The 18,511-nt window shown below is 38.8% G+C and overlaps 1 protein-coding gene across 1 annotated transcript; it reads left to right on the forward strand.

The window, feature by feature from the left end:
* Nucleotides 1-12,363: 12,363 nt before the first annotated feature.
* Nucleotides 12,364-17,331, forward strand: LOC145780047 (methylcrotonoyl-CoA carboxylase beta chain, mitochondrial-like). The gene is made up of 9 exons (XM_082591758.1): nt 12,364-13,481; nt 13,852-14,101; nt 14,381-14,510; nt 14,817-14,986; nt 15,197-15,300; nt 15,741-15,928; nt 16,171-16,333; nt 16,556-16,711; nt 16,827-17,331. The coding sequence occupies exons 1-9, from the start codon at nt 12,910-12,912 to the stop codon at nt 16,981-16,983; spliced, it is 1,890 nt and encodes a 629-aa protein (XP_082447884.1). The 5' UTR covers nt 12,364-12,909; the 3' UTR covers nt 16,984-17,331.
* Nucleotides 17,332-18,511: the final 1,180 nt, after the last annotated feature.

Here is an 18,511-nt window from a genome sequence, read left to right on the forward strand (position 1 = left end):
CATTTAGGTGAGTTAAAAAGCATATTAATTTAGGCTTAAAAGATTAATTATATTGTTGTTCCAATGAGCAAATTGTTGTCAATCAAATTGGCGTCCAGGTGTTGAGTGCCTCCTGAGATAAAAACGCGGTTAGTTGTCCGGTTTTTGGAAGTCGCACTATATGTTGTCAATCAAATGGCCATTCAGATGTTGAGTGCCTGTTGAGATAGGAATACTGTCACGCAGTTGGTTGTCCGGCTTTTTGGAAGTCGCACTGCGTTGCCAAGACAAATATTGAAAGGTTTTGTTATGAATATAGCTTGCCAGTTGACACTTAGCTGCGTCATTGGTAACAAAACGTAAGTTAGTGAAAAGTTTTAGCTAAGTTATTGGCTACGTAACAATTCACTAATATTTCCTGCATACTCCATCTTTCAAAATTCTAATTTACATCATCGGTTAATAAACATATCGAATCAAGATTGCAGCCCCTCCACTACAAATGATCACAAGCCGCCACTGCTGTTAGCCTACGCTACTTTAAAATGTTATAATAGTGCAACATTTCACATCGAGATAACTAATTGGTTTTCATTTCGCAAATGATCCATTGCAAAGGATCAACTTTTCTTCCAAAACAAAACAAACACTTAGGTGCCAAATCAACGAGGAAATGTGTTAAATGGAGATCAATATTACAGGAAACCAGACGGGAGTAATCCTCGGAGAGACCGTAACCCATCGTGAAGCAAACCACGGAGCAACGTGAGGTAGGCCTCCTGGTGTTAATTAATTATTTAAAGATTGAAAATAAAAAAGAGCAAGACACCACTATAAAAAGGTGTGGATCTACCAACAACAAGTTATTACTTGGGCCAGTAACAGTCATTGAAGTCATATTTTTCTTGGTCGTACAGAAAGTTATAAAACTTATAATAGTGAAAGAACTACGTTGTTATGAGCTCTATTTAAGAAGTTATAAAAAGTAATATTTTCTGTTAGCCTATAGGTCATAAAATATGACTGTTAGTTTAAAATGCAAAGATCGAACCCTAGTAGAATATGTTATTGTTCTAAATACATGTAAAAACTTGCATGCGAGTTGTTATTTAGCCTACAGAAATTAGCATAAATTTGATGTTTAAAAATATTCATATACGGTATTGTTATAGATTTAAAAACATAAAGTAATATTTTTCGATTTTTTAGGTCAAAAAATATTTGCCCTAGTTATTTCAATCGTTCGATAACTACTCGCCGAAATGTCAGATATTTGCCCTGTCTGTTCTAAATCTGTTCGTCCTCGACAAGAAGCACTACAATGTGACTCATGTCAAAAATGGCAGCATCGTGTCTGCAAAACAGGAATATCACGAAGTATGTACCGCAGTTTAGTGAAAGAAATAACAACGTTGGAATGTTGGTATTGCATTATATGCTCTCATGAAAAGGTACGTAAAAGTTAAGGAATAGCGAATATTATTTTGACATGCTAGAAATTATTCTTAGCATTGGGTTGGCGTATGAAGATGATTGTGGTGTGATCTCTGATCTCAGTTTGGTCTGAGATGTACGTTAGTGTGGCCATACAGTTTTAGAACTATTTATTCCATTGTTGCTGTTGTACGTAAGTGATTAACAGCTAAGTCAAAACAAAATTGCTGGAGTTGGTCTGTTCATGAAAGTAGTGGCAGCTCAAACGAAACTATCTATTTGACTTTCTTACTTTACAGGAAGGATCGTCTAATGCTTCCACTGACATACGTGATTCCGAAAATGAAGGTGTTCTTCATCAAAGCTCGTCATCAACTCACCGTCGTGAGGTACCGGTAGGTGGATAGTGTGTAAATGAAAGCAAACTTAATCGATACCGAAATGCAGAGGTTGTTAAATTGAAGACAGTACCCTACAAAGGTGTTGTATTTTTTATGTACTGTAGCTTATGTTTGGCTGCAAATCTGCAATATAATTTTTCTGATCGGTATAGTAGCTATAAAGTAGCCTACAGTTTACGTTAGTGGCAGACGTTAAGCTGCATGCAAGTACCATAACATTTGTAATCATGTCTTTAGGAGGATGGTATAACCGAAGATGTAATTCCCGGATCTTCGATGAATTCTTCTTTTACGGAGTGTTCCTACAACGAAATTCTTCCTGTGCAAGCAATGATAACAGAAACGTCTTTCACTGACTCAGAACTTGAGGATTGTACGACAACTGGTAGACCTGGGCCACATCAACCAGGAGAATTAAGCTTTTGGATTCTGAAAGGAGGCACAATCAAAGGCAAGGATAAACTATTCGACAGCCATGGCTATTCTTATACTCTTAAAAAGAATACGACAACTTCTGCCACTTGGACTTGTTCGATTAGGAATAAGAAAGTTACTTGTCGTGCAAAAGTGCTACAGTCTCGCAGTAGTCCTCCAATGTTTCAAAGAAATCCAACACCACACGTCCACCCAGGGACGTTCGGGGCCAAGGAAGCAGCAGTTGTTGCGATGCAATCAAAGGCTGAAGGTCACATACGGCCGTTCGACTCTGCTGCACAAGTAGTGAAAAATGTTATGACCAAAGTGGTCATTGATGCTTCCATGTGTGAAGCTTTGCCTTCACTAAACAACCTGTCCAAAGTTGTAAACTACAACAGACGTAAGCAGAGGCCAAGAGATCCGGATTCCAAACACTTCGAATTGTTGGTCGAACACTTGCCGGACGACTTTCTTGTAAACGATATTGTTCTGAGTGGAGAGAGACATATCATGTTTGCAACTAAAAAACAAGTAAAGCTTTTGAAGTCAGCAAAGACGTGGTATGTGGACGGGACGTTTTCTCCAGTAAAGAAACCTTTCTATCAATTGTTTTCGATACACGCTTTTGTACGGAAAAATAGCGAAGTAATCCAGCTTCCCTTAATCTTTGTGATGATGAGTTCACGCAGTGCTGCTGATTACCTGGCAGTACTGCAGGCTGTAGAAAAAATATTTACAACACCGCCGGCAGTGACCGATGTCGTGCTTGATTTTGAAAGAGCAGCATGGAACGCTTTTCGTCAATGTTTTCCCGCTGTGCGTATGCATGGCTGTTCATTCCATTTCACTCAGGCAATTTTTAGAAAGGTCCAGTCTTTGGGCTTACAAAGCGAATACATGGAACAACATCCAGTGAAGAAGTTTATTCGTAAGATCATGGCGCTATGTTTCCTACCGGAACACCATGCGAGTGGCATGTTCTCTTCTCTTGCAAAAAAAGCTACAAGCGAACGACTGCAGCAGTTGGTGGATTATGTTAAAAGCACATGGTTTTCCTCATGGCAGCCCAAAGACTGGAGTGTATACGGTATGCCAATCCGAACTAACAACGACGTTGAAGGTTGGCATAACAAGTTAAAAAGAAAGTGCCGTCCAAGCACGTCGTTTTATTTGTTGGTTTCAATTTTACACCAAGAATCCATGGAAATTTCTTTAGGCTTGGAATTGCTCGATCAAGGGAAATTAAAGAGGCGGCAGAGGAAAGTGTACAAAGACTTGCACAAACGAATTTTCCACTACTGGAATCAATATGAACGAGGTGAAAAAAGTGCAAAACAACTTCTATCCGCCTGTGCACACCTAGCACACTATCCGTGTAATTCGTCGTAATTTCACACTGCAGCCTGGTTGCAAGTTTATTCACGAGCTTTCAACATGAAAACAAACTCCTTTTTCTTCTTTGGAACTGTTACTTTTTTGGGACATTTTACAACAACTCTCCAATTCTACTTTTTTCCTCTCCTTTTTGGGACTCATGTTGTCAACCTCCACGTGGTGAGTCCTGGTAACTGATCAACAATCAGGCAAATGACAACACCTGGGACATGCAAGACCGGATTTATTTTTTGGTGAACGGACAAACAAGGTGTAGGATAGCCTATAGGCCTAGGCTAGCTGACCTGTTATGGACATTAGTTGATTTTTTTTTCTTGCAAGCTATAGGCTATGCTCCAAAACAAATTGGCGATACTTTCATTCAAGTTCTTGTAGTCTACTCTAATCGTATAAAATATGATGAAAATATACAATGGTAGGCTACCGGTACCTTAAACTTTGGTCACACTATGAAGTAGCATTAGGCTATTCTTAAAAAAAATAGTCAAATTATATCGATCCTACTCAGGCCACACAACCGAAAATACAATCAATAGGCCTAATGTACTCGTAGTTCATTGGGTTAAGTAAGTCAACTACGTCGTCTAACTAAAACATTACAGCTATGCGACATCAAGAGAGTTAAGTTAGGCTATATCATATTGTTTGTTTTCAATAAAAAATGTAGCCTATCTAATGTAACCAAGCTGACCAGCAAACTAAAAAAATTATCGTCAATGCAAACTGAGTAGCTTATGTAGGCAAATCTTTTACAATGTAGTCTAACTAACTGGTTATTGTTAGCAAATGGGCGTTTTTTTAATTCGATTCGAAAGGCTCCCACCCTTGAGGAAATCCTGCGTACGCCACTAAGTCTACATTGCAGATGTGCGAAAAGTAACATAACGTTAAAAAGTAACAGGTAATTTCCTTAACTCATATTAACAGATAGGCTAAGCAAATAGAAAAGTAACAGTTAAAAAAATTGCTATAGTTAACCTAATCGCCTTCAACTTTTGACCTTTTTTTAGACAAACTAGATTAAAATTATATCGTTTACAGTCCAGGGTGGTCCAAAGATTTGTGAATATTCATAGCCTGCGAACAATAAGAATATAGCGTGAAGCTAAAACAGATCGAAATCTATAGAAAAGAAGTTCAAAATCGCAACCTAGTTAAGTTTTTATTTAATAACGTTTCTACTTTCAGCAACGCGTTATCATTTCTCACTATGCGGCCCGTGAAGTTTTTCTCAGACCCTAATGTGGCCCTTCATGTTCACAGTCTTGGACCACCCTGGTTTACACAATTGTTTTTTTTAGTCACACGTTATCTGAGGTTTACTCTAGCCTAGCTTTTTGCTGCTTTCATGGTTTTAGCTTTTAAAGTAGCAGTTCAGATTTTCAAAGTAGGCTAACACTTATTTAAAACTTAAAAAGTAACAGTTAAGCACATCTCTAGTCTACATAACCGGTAGGCTACCAGATAACGTAGGACCACACTTGTTGCATGTCATAGTTAATGTTTTTTTTAGCTGTTTCTGTGTTTTTTGTCATGGTTAGATATGTTTATTTTCGCCCTTTATTACGTTTATTTATTGTCCGCCCCGTTAGCTCAGTGGCTATGCGCCGGCTCAAGATCACGCGGCGCAAGCTCGACGCTCGGGATGTGCGCTTGAGCAACGCATTTCAGGACTGCTCTCCATTCAGCGGCACCTAGTGAATGGAATAATTTCTCGGCAACAACACTTCAACAATCGGAAAACTTCACTCTGCCAATCTCGGTGACCGGCCCTGCGTCAAGAGCCACTGCAAGTACGCGTAACTACCAGGAATAACCAATCAAGGCTTTGTCAGTCCGAGGATAAAGATTCAAAACCAACCAACCAATTTGCAGTGGGCTACGTTAGCGATGTCAAAATAAATGTTCATGAAAAGAAATTGAGTGTTGATTCAGTGGCGTAGCTTGGGAATGTGCCGCCCGGGGCGGATTCAGATTTTGCCGCCCCTTCAAGAAAAAGCATGTGAAAATAAAATGCGTTTTTTTCTCAGATTATAATCAAAATGAAAAATCGTAGTCTGAAAGTGCCACCCCCAGACGTGCCGCACCTCCTCCCCCCCTTAGCTACGCCACTGTGTTGATTGCAGGAACATGAAATTCATGTTCTTCGGACGAAAGAGCAAAGCGAAATTCATGAGGAATCAGAACAGGGCAAGAAAGATTTTTTTTGTTTTTAATTCAATTTTATTTTTCTTTGTATAAGTCATGATGAGTTGAACAATATTGTAACGAGTAAAACAGTGATGATAAATTTAACAATAGAGTACAGGAAAAAAACCAACGAAAGAAAAAGGTAGCAACAATTTCGTTTCGATTTGAATAAGTTCGTTTCGAACAACCATAATTTTTACCTACATTTAAATGGACAAAAAAAGTTGAACATCTGGCAACAGGGACGACATCGACGTGGGACGACATCGGCAGGGGACGACATCGGGGGGACGACATGTCCAGGGGACGACATCGGTGGCATTCAGTAGTAGGTGGTACCGGTATCTTCTCTAAACTGTTGATTTCAGAGTTATGTTATTCTTCAAATTGGCACAAAATAGGTCGCAAAGGTTCAATTTTACAATCTTATGCTTTTGTATCCAAATCTTGTGCTTTTTCCGAATTTGCTGTGGCAGCATTGGTTTTCATGCCTTGGTGGCACCGTGGCAGCAACCTTATTGACTGATTTTTATGAATCTGAAGGGTAAAAATTTAGTCACTTGTTTTTTCGTTTTAATAGCAGACTTCCCAATCAAAGAAGGTTTCAAATTTTACTGTCCAAAAAATAGCGTGTGTTTGAAAATAGCTACTGATACTAATCAACTTGAAAAGTATTGTTGATATAAGATTTGCAAAACAGCTGAGCGACTGAGCGTCCACCTGGCAGACTACCTCTAAACCTGCTTAGAAGGCAAACGAGCTTAGTTGGTTCGTTAGTAGACTTAACTGGAAATAGCACATAAATGACTGGGCGCCACAGTGTGCGCACTTATTTGGCAGACACCTAAAAGACGTGCTCCGCCTTGAAATGCATGTAAGTTACAACACTCGCCATCACAAAAAATGTACGTTGTTTTTACCGCCTGTTAAGTGTTAAATCACGGAATGGCCCGTTTCGGCGAGTCCGATTCGACGAGTCCGATTCGACTAGTCCGATTCGGCGAGTTCCCTATTCGGCGAGAGCCCTTTTCGGCGAGTGCCCTATTCGGCGAGTTTTTGAAATTTTTAAAAGGAAATTATCGGGTACCGTAGCCTAATTGCAATTGCCGTTTTTACATTGTTTTAACGTCGCTAAACGTTGAAATCGTGCAGAAAGGAATAAAAAGAAAATGTTTGAACTATTAATTAAATTAAAATTCGTCATGTCAGTTCAGTTGTTTTTATTTCTGACCATCATATGAAAAACAATACACGTCAACATAGCAAAGGTAGAAGCGACAATTCACGTCAACATAGCAAAGGTGTAGAAAAAGGTAGAAGCGACAAAACGCGAACGTTAAAACGTGCTTGTGACCGAAGTAAGTTATTGAGTTGAAAGAAATTTGGCAAGGTTGCATCACCTTCAAAAAAATTTAAGATATGAAGGAAAAATAAAACAAAGAAAATGTTACAAAAAAAATAATGTTTTTATATGTCTATAAGTTAGTACTTTTGAATAGTTAAAATCATAGGCGCCTAACTATTTTTTTGGCCGTGGGGGCGAAAGCGTGTTTCATCAGCAGCAACGTAAATTCAGCGAAATGTCACGCAGATGGATGACGTAATTATGTCGTCACACTAGGATTGCTTTTATTGCCAGACTCGGAGTTATCGCTACGTTCGACCTACCGTTAATTATTATAAACAAAGCTCGACCAAAACACATGCTATGCGTCTGCGTTGGCTAGCGGTTGATGGACTGCGACTCTTTAAGCTAAGCGCAACATAAAGTTTAGCAACGAACTAGATTTATTAGCATGAAACAAGAGACGAAAAGGTTTACTAAAAGGTATACTGTAAATGGAATGAAAATACTAACTTGATCATATGCTTGAAAATATACCTGTTGAAAGCAAAATCATTCATGTTTACATCAATTCAACAGCACGTCACCTTTAATAAATTTAAAAGTTGCTGACATCCGTAAACAGCCCTTGAAAAATAGTTACAGAGAGACGTTTGATTAAGTTTTCGACTTGACATTGCTCCCTTTTCACTACAATATCGCAACTTATGGCTGACCAGCTTTCAAGTTCCAATTCGCTGTAATACGCCCGTTTTCGTGTTGCAGATGAAACAAAATATGCGCATATTCCCCGCCTTTGATCGGGTTTCTATGGCAACGGACGTGTGTGCGCCATGCAGTTTGCGCCAGTCCGTTGTTGTGTTGATTATGCCGCTTGTGCGACTGTGGGCAGTGCGGTTTGTACCAGCCCTTGTTACGTTGGTTAGTGGTAACCTCAGGCCGAGACTTCAAGTTCATTTTCACAGCAACCGATTCACTGCCGCGACAATTCTCTGCAGAGGTTTCGACTTTCGAAAGCGACAGGAGGCTGTTTGCAAGCGCATTAAGCTAAACGCACGCTGCGTCAACGTAGCAAATTATGTTGTTTTTGGGTGCATTCAACATCTGATGACATTGAATCGACGCAAAATGGTAGATTTTTGCTATGTCACAGGCAGCAAAATCAGTCATTTTTACATTGATTCAACGTCTGCAGACGTTAAATCAACGTAAAAATGACAGATTTTTTTGTCTGGGGTGGGATTGTAGCATCGCTACTCGTTCTAGTGATTATTTACTGCGAAGCTGTTGCGGTTTGTATTTAAAAATGTTTTCCTGCTGCCGATCGCTAGTTCATCTATTGTTTTATGTATCAATGCCGCATAAAAAGTTGCTCCCACGTGGAAATATGCGTGGGGGCCTGGCCCCCACGGCTTAGGCGCCTATGGTTAAAATGATTAGTTTGGATCAACAAATGTGTGACCTACACTCCTACAGCTTAGATTGAAAGGAAATTATCGGGTAGGCTACCGTAGCCTAGTTATACCGACCAGCAAAAATTTGTTCCAAGAACCCAGTTAGCCTAACAGTTCATTTTTACATTGTAGTAACAGAATGAAAAGGCTAACCAAATGTGTGGCCTATCGTTTTAACGTCGCTAAATGTTGAAATCGTGTAGAAAAGGGTGCTTTTGCTGACTAGGATACGTTGAAACTGAGAAGCATTCATAGAAGCCCTACGATACGTTGCATTTTTAAGATAATGTATTCAGACGTTGAATCAATGTACAAATGAAATGTTATGCTAAATGGGTTCTTGGAACAAATCGTAGGGCTTCTGTGAATGTTTCTCAGTTTCAAAGTATCCTAGTCAGCAAAAGCTCCCTTTTCTACACGATTTCAACGTTTAGCGACGTTAACACGATAGGCCACACATTTGTTTAGCCTTTTCATTCTGTTACTACAATGTAAAAATGAACTGTGTTCTTGGAACAATTTTTTGCTGGTCGGGATAACTAGGCTACGGTACCTGATAATTTTCTTTCAATCCAAACTGTAGGCCACACATTTGTTGGTCCAAACTAATCATTTTAACTATTCAAAAGTACTAACTTATAGACATAAACATGATCTATTTTATTTATTTTTTGTAACATTTTCTTTGTTTTATTTTTCCTTCATATCTTAAATTTTTCTGAAAGTGTTGCAACCGTGCCAAATTTCTTTCAACTCAATAACTTACTTCGGTCACAAGCACGTTTTAACGTTCGCGTTTTGTCGCTTCTACCTTTTTCTACACCTTTGCTATGTTGACGTATTGTTTTTGATATCATGATCAGAAAGAAAAACAACTGAACTGACATGACGAATTCAAGCACGTTTTAACGTTCGCGTTTTGTCGCTTTTACCTTTGCTATGTTGACGTGTATTGTTTTTCATATGATGGTCAGAAATAAAAACAACTGAACTGCCATGACGAATTTTAATTTAATAGTTCAAACATTTTCTTTTTATTCCTTTCTGCACGATTTCAACGTTTAGCGACGTTAAAACGATGTAAAAACGGCAATTATAATTAGGCTACGGTACCCGATAATTTCCTTTCAACAATTTCAAAACCTCGCCGAATAGGGCACTCGCCGAAAAGGGCTCTCGCCGAATAGGGAACTCGCCGAATCGGACTCGCCGAATCGGACTCGCCGAATAGTAGCAGACCCGTTAAATCAAATAGTGGGAAAAAAATGTTATTTTTTACTGGTGTGAAGTTATGAAGTGACATTTCTAATGAGCTGAAAAATAATACATACGTATAATGTCTTTATAGCTAAGTACAAGTGTTTTCTTCTTGGTCAATATGGTAATAAATTCATATTTGCTTTAAATTAATGTTGATATATATTATATATATATTTTTTTTATTGGTGTTCATATTTTATTTATTTTTTTATTTTTTAGTGTGATTATTTGTTTTTTGTTTGTTTGTTTTTTTATTACTGTGTTAGCCTACCTGTAACAGGCTAGGGTGGCAGCTGACATAGATGACCTTACCGGCCTTTCGTTGCCATCCTGTTGTGCTGATAGACACTCAATTTGTATGTACTTTTTGTTTGTTTATCGCCAGCGAAACAATAAACTGAACTGAACTAAATATTTTCTAAGATTTAAACATTGACCTCAAAGCATAATTTAGTATAGTTCAAGTATGATTTATTATATGTGTTAGGCCTAGCATTGTTGAAAAACAATATTTTATATTTTCTCTAATAGTGCATGTTATAGTTTCCTTTATTTGTTGCAGATACAGTAAAATTTTTCTTTGTTTATCTAGGTATCTTAAATTCAAGAAAATAATGAGGTTAACACTATTGTTGAATATCCGAAAATATCCGAAAAGTTCATTTCGTCGTCCAATGGAAGGCCGGGGTCTTGGCAGGGAAAAGACAAAAAAGGGTTTATATTTATGGTCTTTGTCATTTGGAGAATTGGATGAAGAAGTTCAAGTTCATGGACGAAGCGTCCCAACACGTGACCGGGTACCTCAAATAATGGTTCCAGATTTGACCAACTTCACATTGAAACCGTATGTCACATATCGTGCTGAAGACGTCTATGAACCACCCATCCAATCAAAAGACTTGTTTGACACGTTTTATGCACCTGCGGTTCAAGCAAATGCCCAAAGTGTACCTCTCGAAGACATTCCAGAAAATACACCCAAAAAAAGTTGGTTTTCATCTTTTCGCTCTAAAAAAGAAGCTGCATAGCTAATTGTCCACTAAATGATGCCTTTAATTAATAGTAAATTATGTTGTGTACTTTGATGTATGGTTGTCATTGAATCTACATGGTATGTAAGACAAGAATAGCAGTCAGCTAAAAACTTTGATGTTTCAGAATGGAGATTAGTCATAAAATAATCTACAGCTTAAAAACTTTAAAGAAAAAGAACTTTGAATCCTACAATGCAAATTTTTATGGCAGCTTCCTGTTCAAATTCTGGCATGTGTAATTGTGTATGTACTATTTGGCTGAAACAGGTTTTGTTTTTTGATAAATTGCCTTATAAATAGAAAATATAGCATCTTCAAAAATAACTTAGTGTGTCTTATGTGTGTGGTTTTTGCTCAAACTTTGTTTTAACTGGCTGTTAGGCATAATTATGTTATGTTTTTGTTTTGTATTATTGTTATAACTTATGTCCGCAAACCGCATGCTATCAAAACCATTATTTTATGATAGGGAAGACTCTTGAACTTGGTACTTTGCTTGTCATTTTTCCAAATATCAATAACATGCGCCTAGGCTTCTTGAGAAACTCCCAAACGGTGTAAATTTGGCAGCAGTAAATATGTCATGTGAATTGATATAAAAGATCAAGCTGATTTTTTCCCCTTCAGTTCAATCTTTATTCCAAAACTGGATTTAGATTGCAAAATAAACATATGGCAGTGATGTCACACAATCATAGCATGGATGTATTATTTTGTTTTGTCAGAAGGATAGATTTTAAACGCAGCTGTCGAATATACTATTGCTTGTTTCGTTTATTGAAAAACATGATTTTTAAATCTGTTCAGTAGGACTAAAGTTCAACCACTCTTCAGCTACACTATGGAGTTTGTGTTTTGGCAGTCGCACACATTTTAAACTTGTTTTAACAACTTTTTGTCTGACATCTGCATTGGATCAATTTACAATAGTAATAGTAGTTTCATGTCCATTGTCACATCAATTAACACTGCTCTTAATGTTTTTAGAGATCTTGAAACAGTTTCTTAAGATGGCATCATCAATTAGTAATATTGATAGCAGCGGTTATGTTGATGATTTGTTCATGGCAGTTGCACTGTTGGACAAAGATGCAGCACATAGTAGTTACCTAGAGGGATTTCAAGCTGGCAAAGCGCATGGAACTATTGAAGGGACCTCTATTGGGAAGAAAAAAGGTTCTGAGATTGCAAGCGAACTGGGATTTTATTCTGGATTTTGTAAACTAATCCTGGGCTTTTGTCCAAATCTGAAAAACAAACATCAAGGAAAAATTCTTCCAATATTAAATTCCATTTTATCAAAAATCAAATGCATAGAAAACTCACTTTGCAGTATTGATTTTGTTATTGAAGAACTTTCTAAAATTCGCTCCCAGTTTAAGCATGTCAAATCCCTTCTGCGGTGTAAGGAAACGTTACAATATAGCTCTTCTTCACTGTTAAACTATTGATGTAGAATTGCTTTTTAGGTTTATTGAAACAGGACAATCAGCAATGAAAAGAATCTTGCATTTTTGGAGAAAAAAAATTGTTGACATAAATTTGTTTATTTCCCAAAAAGGAAACTTATTCCTACCCTGTCCAAGAAGGGTTCTGATCTGGAATTCTGCTTTTGTGTAGATAGATGTATAAAAACATGATTTTCACTCAAATATGATTCTGAGTTATGTCAAAAAAGGCAGTAATAAATGATCTTGTTTTATTAACTTGAAAATGTCATCTACTATTAATGCCAGATATTCAAAATATCCAATTTGACAATCTAGTTTCTTTTTATCCGAATTTGTATGGATTGGTGCTGATAGTCCATGCAATCTTAGCATCAATTGCATAAATGACTTGTCAACAGGAAATTTGAAACAGTATAAGCTTCCAACTTACGTTTATCGCTTGCTGCTGTGTAAAGTATTTATGTTTACTTTCAAATCATTATCTTTTGTATCAGGATGTTCTATAAATCAGTTGTGGGTCGTGTTGTTTAAAGCCAGATTGCATTCCCTATGTCGAAAATTTGTTGCTGTCCTACTTTTTACTCACTTTATATTAATCTGCAGTTCTTCCTTACACTTGTATTAATAAATACTACCTTAGACATGTCAATGATTGATATATACCATGTTGAATTGTTGATACTTTTTTCTCAACAGCACAGCTGCTTAAAATTAATTATGGCTGCGTTGAACACATACCAGTGTTTGCTTGCCCGGTCGTTGGGATGTTTATCTCACCACACATCGCTTTGTCGAATGCTACATTTCAACAATCTTTCCCATGAAAAATATGCTCCTCTTCGAAGTGATGCAAATCGCCGCTCGGACACATTTTTAGAGAACTATGATGACATGGCAAAACTGGTAGAAGAGTTAAAAAACAAAACATCAAAAATCTCCCTCGGAGGCAACGAGAGGGCGAGGATGCGTCACACGGAAAAAGGCAAGTTGCTGCCTCGTCAACGAATTCAAGGCTTGATTGACCCGGGATCTGCTTTTCTTGAGTTCTCACAACTGGCAGGATATGAGCTGTATGGAAACGAGGAAGTTCCTGCAGGGGGAATCATTACTGGGATTGGAAAGTAATGTACTTTGCTGGATGCGTGAAAAAATATTTAATATTGCGCAATCGTTTTAAAATAACGAGGCTTGAGGTACTCGAATACTGATGTTGTATTGGTAGGCTATACAGTACAAGTGAAGAATGTTAAAAACTGTATGCAGATATTTTCTGTAAAAAAAAAATGCAAGCTATTTTCATTGTAGTTTTGAAGGCATTGAAGTGCAATATCTGATTGTCAGTGTTAACTGCCATTATAATATCTCAATTGTATTATAGTTATCACTACATTTATCCAGCAAAATCCATCTTTTTTAGTTGACTTTACGTCTGTAAACATAAATCAATCAAAAAAGATGGGATTTTGCTAGTTGGACATCCTTGCACTGCAGAGTAGCGGGGCGTGAATGCATGATCGTTGCAAACGATGCTACTGTGAAGGGCGGATCGTATTATCCAATCACTGTGAAGAAGCATTTGAGGGCTCAAGAGATAGCCAGAGAGAATCACCTTCCATGCATTTATATGGTGGACTCTGGAGGAGCGAATCTTCCTCGCCAGGCCGACGTCTTTCCCGATCGTGACCATTTTGGAAGAATTTTTTACAACCAAGCAACAATGTCGGCAGCCGGGATTGCTCAGGTAGCTTTTCTCATTTGTAATGAAAGCTGCTCTGCTTTTTGCGTTTTCCAATGCTCTGCTTGGAAAGCGATAAAAAACTGGAACTGCTGTCGTAGTGGCTGCTAGGCAGTTTTGCTTTTGCTAAATTGTGCTTTTTTTATACCATCGGCTCGTTGTAGTGGTAAGTTTTGATGCAACCTTCACCTGTCTTTTGCATTAGTTGGACTGGATAAGCTAAGCTCCAGTTTTAAATAATTTTATATTGTCATGCCGATACTTAATCAATATGAAACATTACAGATAGCATTGGTGATGGGATCGTGCACTGCGGGAGGAGCGTATGTGCCCGCCATGGCAGATGAGAGCGTGATTGTCAGAAAGCAAGGGACTATATTCTTGGGAGGACCACCTCTTGTTCAAGCTGCTACTGGTTAGTTGACTAGGTGGTTGAGGTATTCATGGAATTCAGGATTGTAAAGTGGTAAATTTCTTTAATACAGATTTTCGGAAGGCTACTCACTGTTAAACGTATTAGGAAAAGCTCGAATGCTGTTAAATTAACTGCTGAATCATTGATTCATTCCGGTATAGGAAGAAACATCATTATATATTTGGAATGCTTAGTCTACGTTTTTTGCACTTTGCCTCGTTGCAGTCGTAAGTATGCAGCCTTTACCTGTTTTTTTTCGTGATTGCCGTTGAATTGATGCTTCATAGGTATGTTCTTAATGTTCAGGTGAGAAAGTGTCAGCCGAAGATCTGGGTGGAGCCGACCTACACTGCGCTCAGTCAGGTGTGACAGACCATTACGCGTTGGACGACCGGCATGCTTTGCATATTGCTAAAGGAATAGTGAACAACCTGAACTACCGTAAGGAAGTAGACGTTGCTTTGGAAGATAGTGAGGTTTGTTGTTGTGTAACATTTCCTGTGCTATGTTTTAATTGTTTCCTTTTATGAAACATGACGTCTGCATTTTTGTTTAAAATAAAATTGTTGTACATTTTATTCTTGCTCTGTCCGTCGCATTTACTCATGAAAATACTGTAAACAGCTTTTAATTACATTTATCCGTTATTCTAAACTTTGTCTTTTACCTACCACTTACGTCAACAGGAACCTTTATACGACGCCGATGAGTTGTATGGAATAGTTGGAACCAACCTGAAGCGAACGTTCGATGTGCGGCAAGTGATAGCAAGATTTGTCGACGGAAGCAGGTTGGCTTGTTTTTCCCCTGGTATTGGCGCCATTCGACGTAACTAGCGGTCTGGTTTCAGTCTTGGCATTCCCAGATAGATCCACTGAAGGATTGCAGCGACTTTTAGACATCACACGAATTGTTCACACCCAAAAAGGCCACGTTGATATTTTTGGTAGATGAAAGACTCGGAAGAAAACTATTTTATAGAAAATGCATTTGTATTTATTTGCAGTTGTTGAACAGTAAAACACAAAATATGTTTTAATCTTTATTAACTGATTTCCCTTGTAGTATCGAAATACAGCAAATGTTTTGTTATTACAATTTTGTTGTAAAGTCTTGCCTCGCATGCAATTCATCCAGACGAACTTTTAAAGCTCATTGTTAGCATCGAATCATGCACGTGCCTTCCCTGAACCCGTACAAACGGTTTTAAATTTGTTTGTTTTGTTATAGATTTAACGAGTTTAAGAAACAATACGGAGACACTTTAGTATGCGGGTTTTCACGGGTGTATGGAATCCCCGTTGGTATCATCGGGAACAATGGAGTTCTATTCTCTGAATCCGCGCTCAAGGGAACGCATTTCATCGAGTTGTGCTGTCAGCGAAAGATACCACTTCTGTTTCTACAGAACATAACAGGTATCGTGATCCATTCACATGTTTTTTTCTTCTATTAAGTCTTTCAAATTTTATTGGCACCAGTAGTCTACTATTGGGCGAATTTTTCCGCAACAGTATTGCTCGCTGAAAAGTCCCACTTGCTGCACTGGGTAAGAGCGCACAACAGTCCATTGTTGGGACCCAAAAAAGTTTATGTAGCGATGAATATGAAGCAAAAACTAACCCGATTCGCACTTAAATTAATGGAGAAATGCAATTAGGATTCATGGTTGGACGTGAGGCGGAAGCGGGAGGGATCGCTAAGGATGGTGCAAAGATGGTGACCGCGGTGGCTTGCGCCAAAGTACCGAAGATAACGGTGATTCTGGGAGGTTCTTATGGGGCAGGAAACTATGGAATGTGCGGCCGATCATATCAACCAAGGTGTGATTTATAATTTTATATTAACACACGAGGTATCGTTAATTCATCTTTTTTTTTTGTCCCTTACCACTCTAAGGATTTTTTTCACTCGGGTTCCTGTTTATTTTGTGCTATGATTAATAAGTAACTCTTGAAAACAAGTTTTAACCTAATTTCATTCAAATATCCTATTTAAATGGACCCGAAATGAAAGTTTTATTTACTATGTTAATGCTTTGCCAGGTTTGCATACATGTGGCCGAACGCCCGTATATCAGTGATGGGGGGAGAGCAGGCCGCTACTGTGCTCGCTACCATCACCAGAGAGCAAAGATTGAGAGAGGGGAAGACGTTTAGTGAAGCAGAAGAAAAAGAACTTAAAGATCCGATCATTAAGAGGTCAGTCAATAAAGATCTCACAGATCTCATCTCACATATTTACTTCAAACACCAATCTGCTGCATTTTTTTTCATTCCAGTCTGGCAACAACAATGTTCTTTTTGATCTATGTAGGTTTGAAGCGGAAGGCAATCCCTACTACGCCAGTGCGAGGTTGTGGGACGACGGTGTCATCGACCCTGTAGACACCCGGAAAATCATCGGTCTTAGCCTCAGTGCCGCCTTGAATGCTCGCATCCCGAAAACAAACTTTGGCATTTTTCGAATGTGATCGTACTGACAGTGACAAAATGCTAAGTTGTTGGAACGGGGTTTCTGGTCATGCCAATTACACGCGGTCACGCCATGTTAGCATTCTTTTTTCATTTATTTCGTAAATTATTATGTTTTTTTATTTCCAACGTGTCAGTTCATTTTACTGTCGATTTCATATCGATGTTTTTTGATCATGTAATATCTTCTGCTCACGGTGATGGTTGGTGCAGTCACTTCAGGTTGGTGATGTACAGTAGCTCATTCCTATTGTTATGCCTAACTACTTTACCCGCTGTTGCTTTTAAACAATTCTATTGATGATGTTTTTGCCAAAGTGTGTTGAATACATATTGTCAAGGTTTTAGTCTTCGACTGCAAGTCGCATCCAGGAGCCACTCCTTCGAGAGTTTATGATTAGGATAACAAGCCACCAGGGGCATAGCCAGTGCAGGAAGTTATACAATTATAGATATCCCGAAGCCAGTGTCTTCCTTGTGGAAAAATAAACCTTTGCACGGTGTTTGTGAAAGCCAGACCACATAACTTGCGCCCAACAAACGTTCGCCCAATGCGAAGTGATTGTGGGTGGTAACAATCTGTGAGTCACCAATTCAATGCCGGGATAGGGATAGCTAGGAGTGGAAGAAGAACTCCTCAAGACTTCAAAGTTTCATTTCCGACACCAGCCCCCACCCAACCGGAATGCATTTGCCAAGGAAGGCCTGGGTGCGACTCAACCGCCTGCGCACTGGCGTCGGACTATTCCGCTCCAACATGCACAAATAGGGGATGGCTCCATGCGCGATCTGTGAGTGCGGCAAGGAGTAACAAACCGCAGACCACACCCAGGGACCACACCATCTGTAACTGCGCCAAGTGGTCTGCGTGAACTGGATGACGAATCAATTAAATGGCTGCTCGACACCTGCCCAAACATCTAGACCGCGTCGCCGCCACTGCTCAAGGGTGATAAAAGGCAGAACCCTTCGACCCTTGAAGTGGCGAAGAAGAATGCTCTTGAAACGCACATTCAAAATAGCGTTTAGCCTCTTTGCAGTGGAAGGCTGCCGTTTAAGTTTGCTTTTATCGCGCTACAACTGCTGTTGTTGAAGATCTTGAATGAGGTCTTGCATGAGCGTCCAATTGAACTTCTCAGAGCTTCCTACCTTTACCACGGAAGGCACTTTAACATTACCCACTCGTCGAAGAGGTACGCAATCATGCGTGACATGTTCACTCGCGATTCAGCTGATTTCAGTCATGTGACCTCACACGTGATATTCTGATCGAAAAATTTTGATACAAACCACAACCACCGTTGCCTAATGGTTAGGGCAGAGGAGTAGTAATTTCGATTTCGTGGGTTCGATTCCCACCCTCTGCTAATACTATTTTTTCTTCTGCAACTGAACTAAGTGCAAGAAGGATCTTAATGACGGGCTGACTGCAATCAATGGAGTTTATAAGGAAAATTGTGACTAAACAAAACACAAAGCAATTTCACATTGAAAAGCAGGCGCTCTTCGACGAGTGGGTGATGTAAA

Source organism: Aplidium turbinatum, chromosome 1, assembly GCF_918807975.1.
Source record: "Aplidium turbinatum chromosome 1, kaAplTurb1.1, whole genome shotgun sequence".
Classification (NCBI taxonomy): domain Eukaryota; kingdom Metazoa; phylum Chordata; class Ascidiacea; order Aplousobranchia; family Polyclinidae; genus Aplidium; species Aplidium turbinatum.

What these genes read in the sequence shown, in the direction of transcription:
- LOC145780047 (XM_082591758.1), top strand. Translation starts at nt 12,910, where the DNA reads ATGTCGAAAATTTGTTGCTGTCCTACTTTTTACTCACTTTATATTAAT. An exon ending in TTGCTTTGGAAGATAGTGAG is followed by an intron (nt 14,987 to 15,196) that starts GTTTGTTGTTGT and finishes TTACGTCAACAG; the next exon opens with GAACCTTTATACGACGCCGA. An exon ending in GGCCGATCATATCAACCAAG is followed by an intron (nt 16,334 to 16,555) that starts GTGTGATTTATA and finishes ATGCTTTGCCAG; the next exon opens with GTTTGCATACATGTGGCCGA.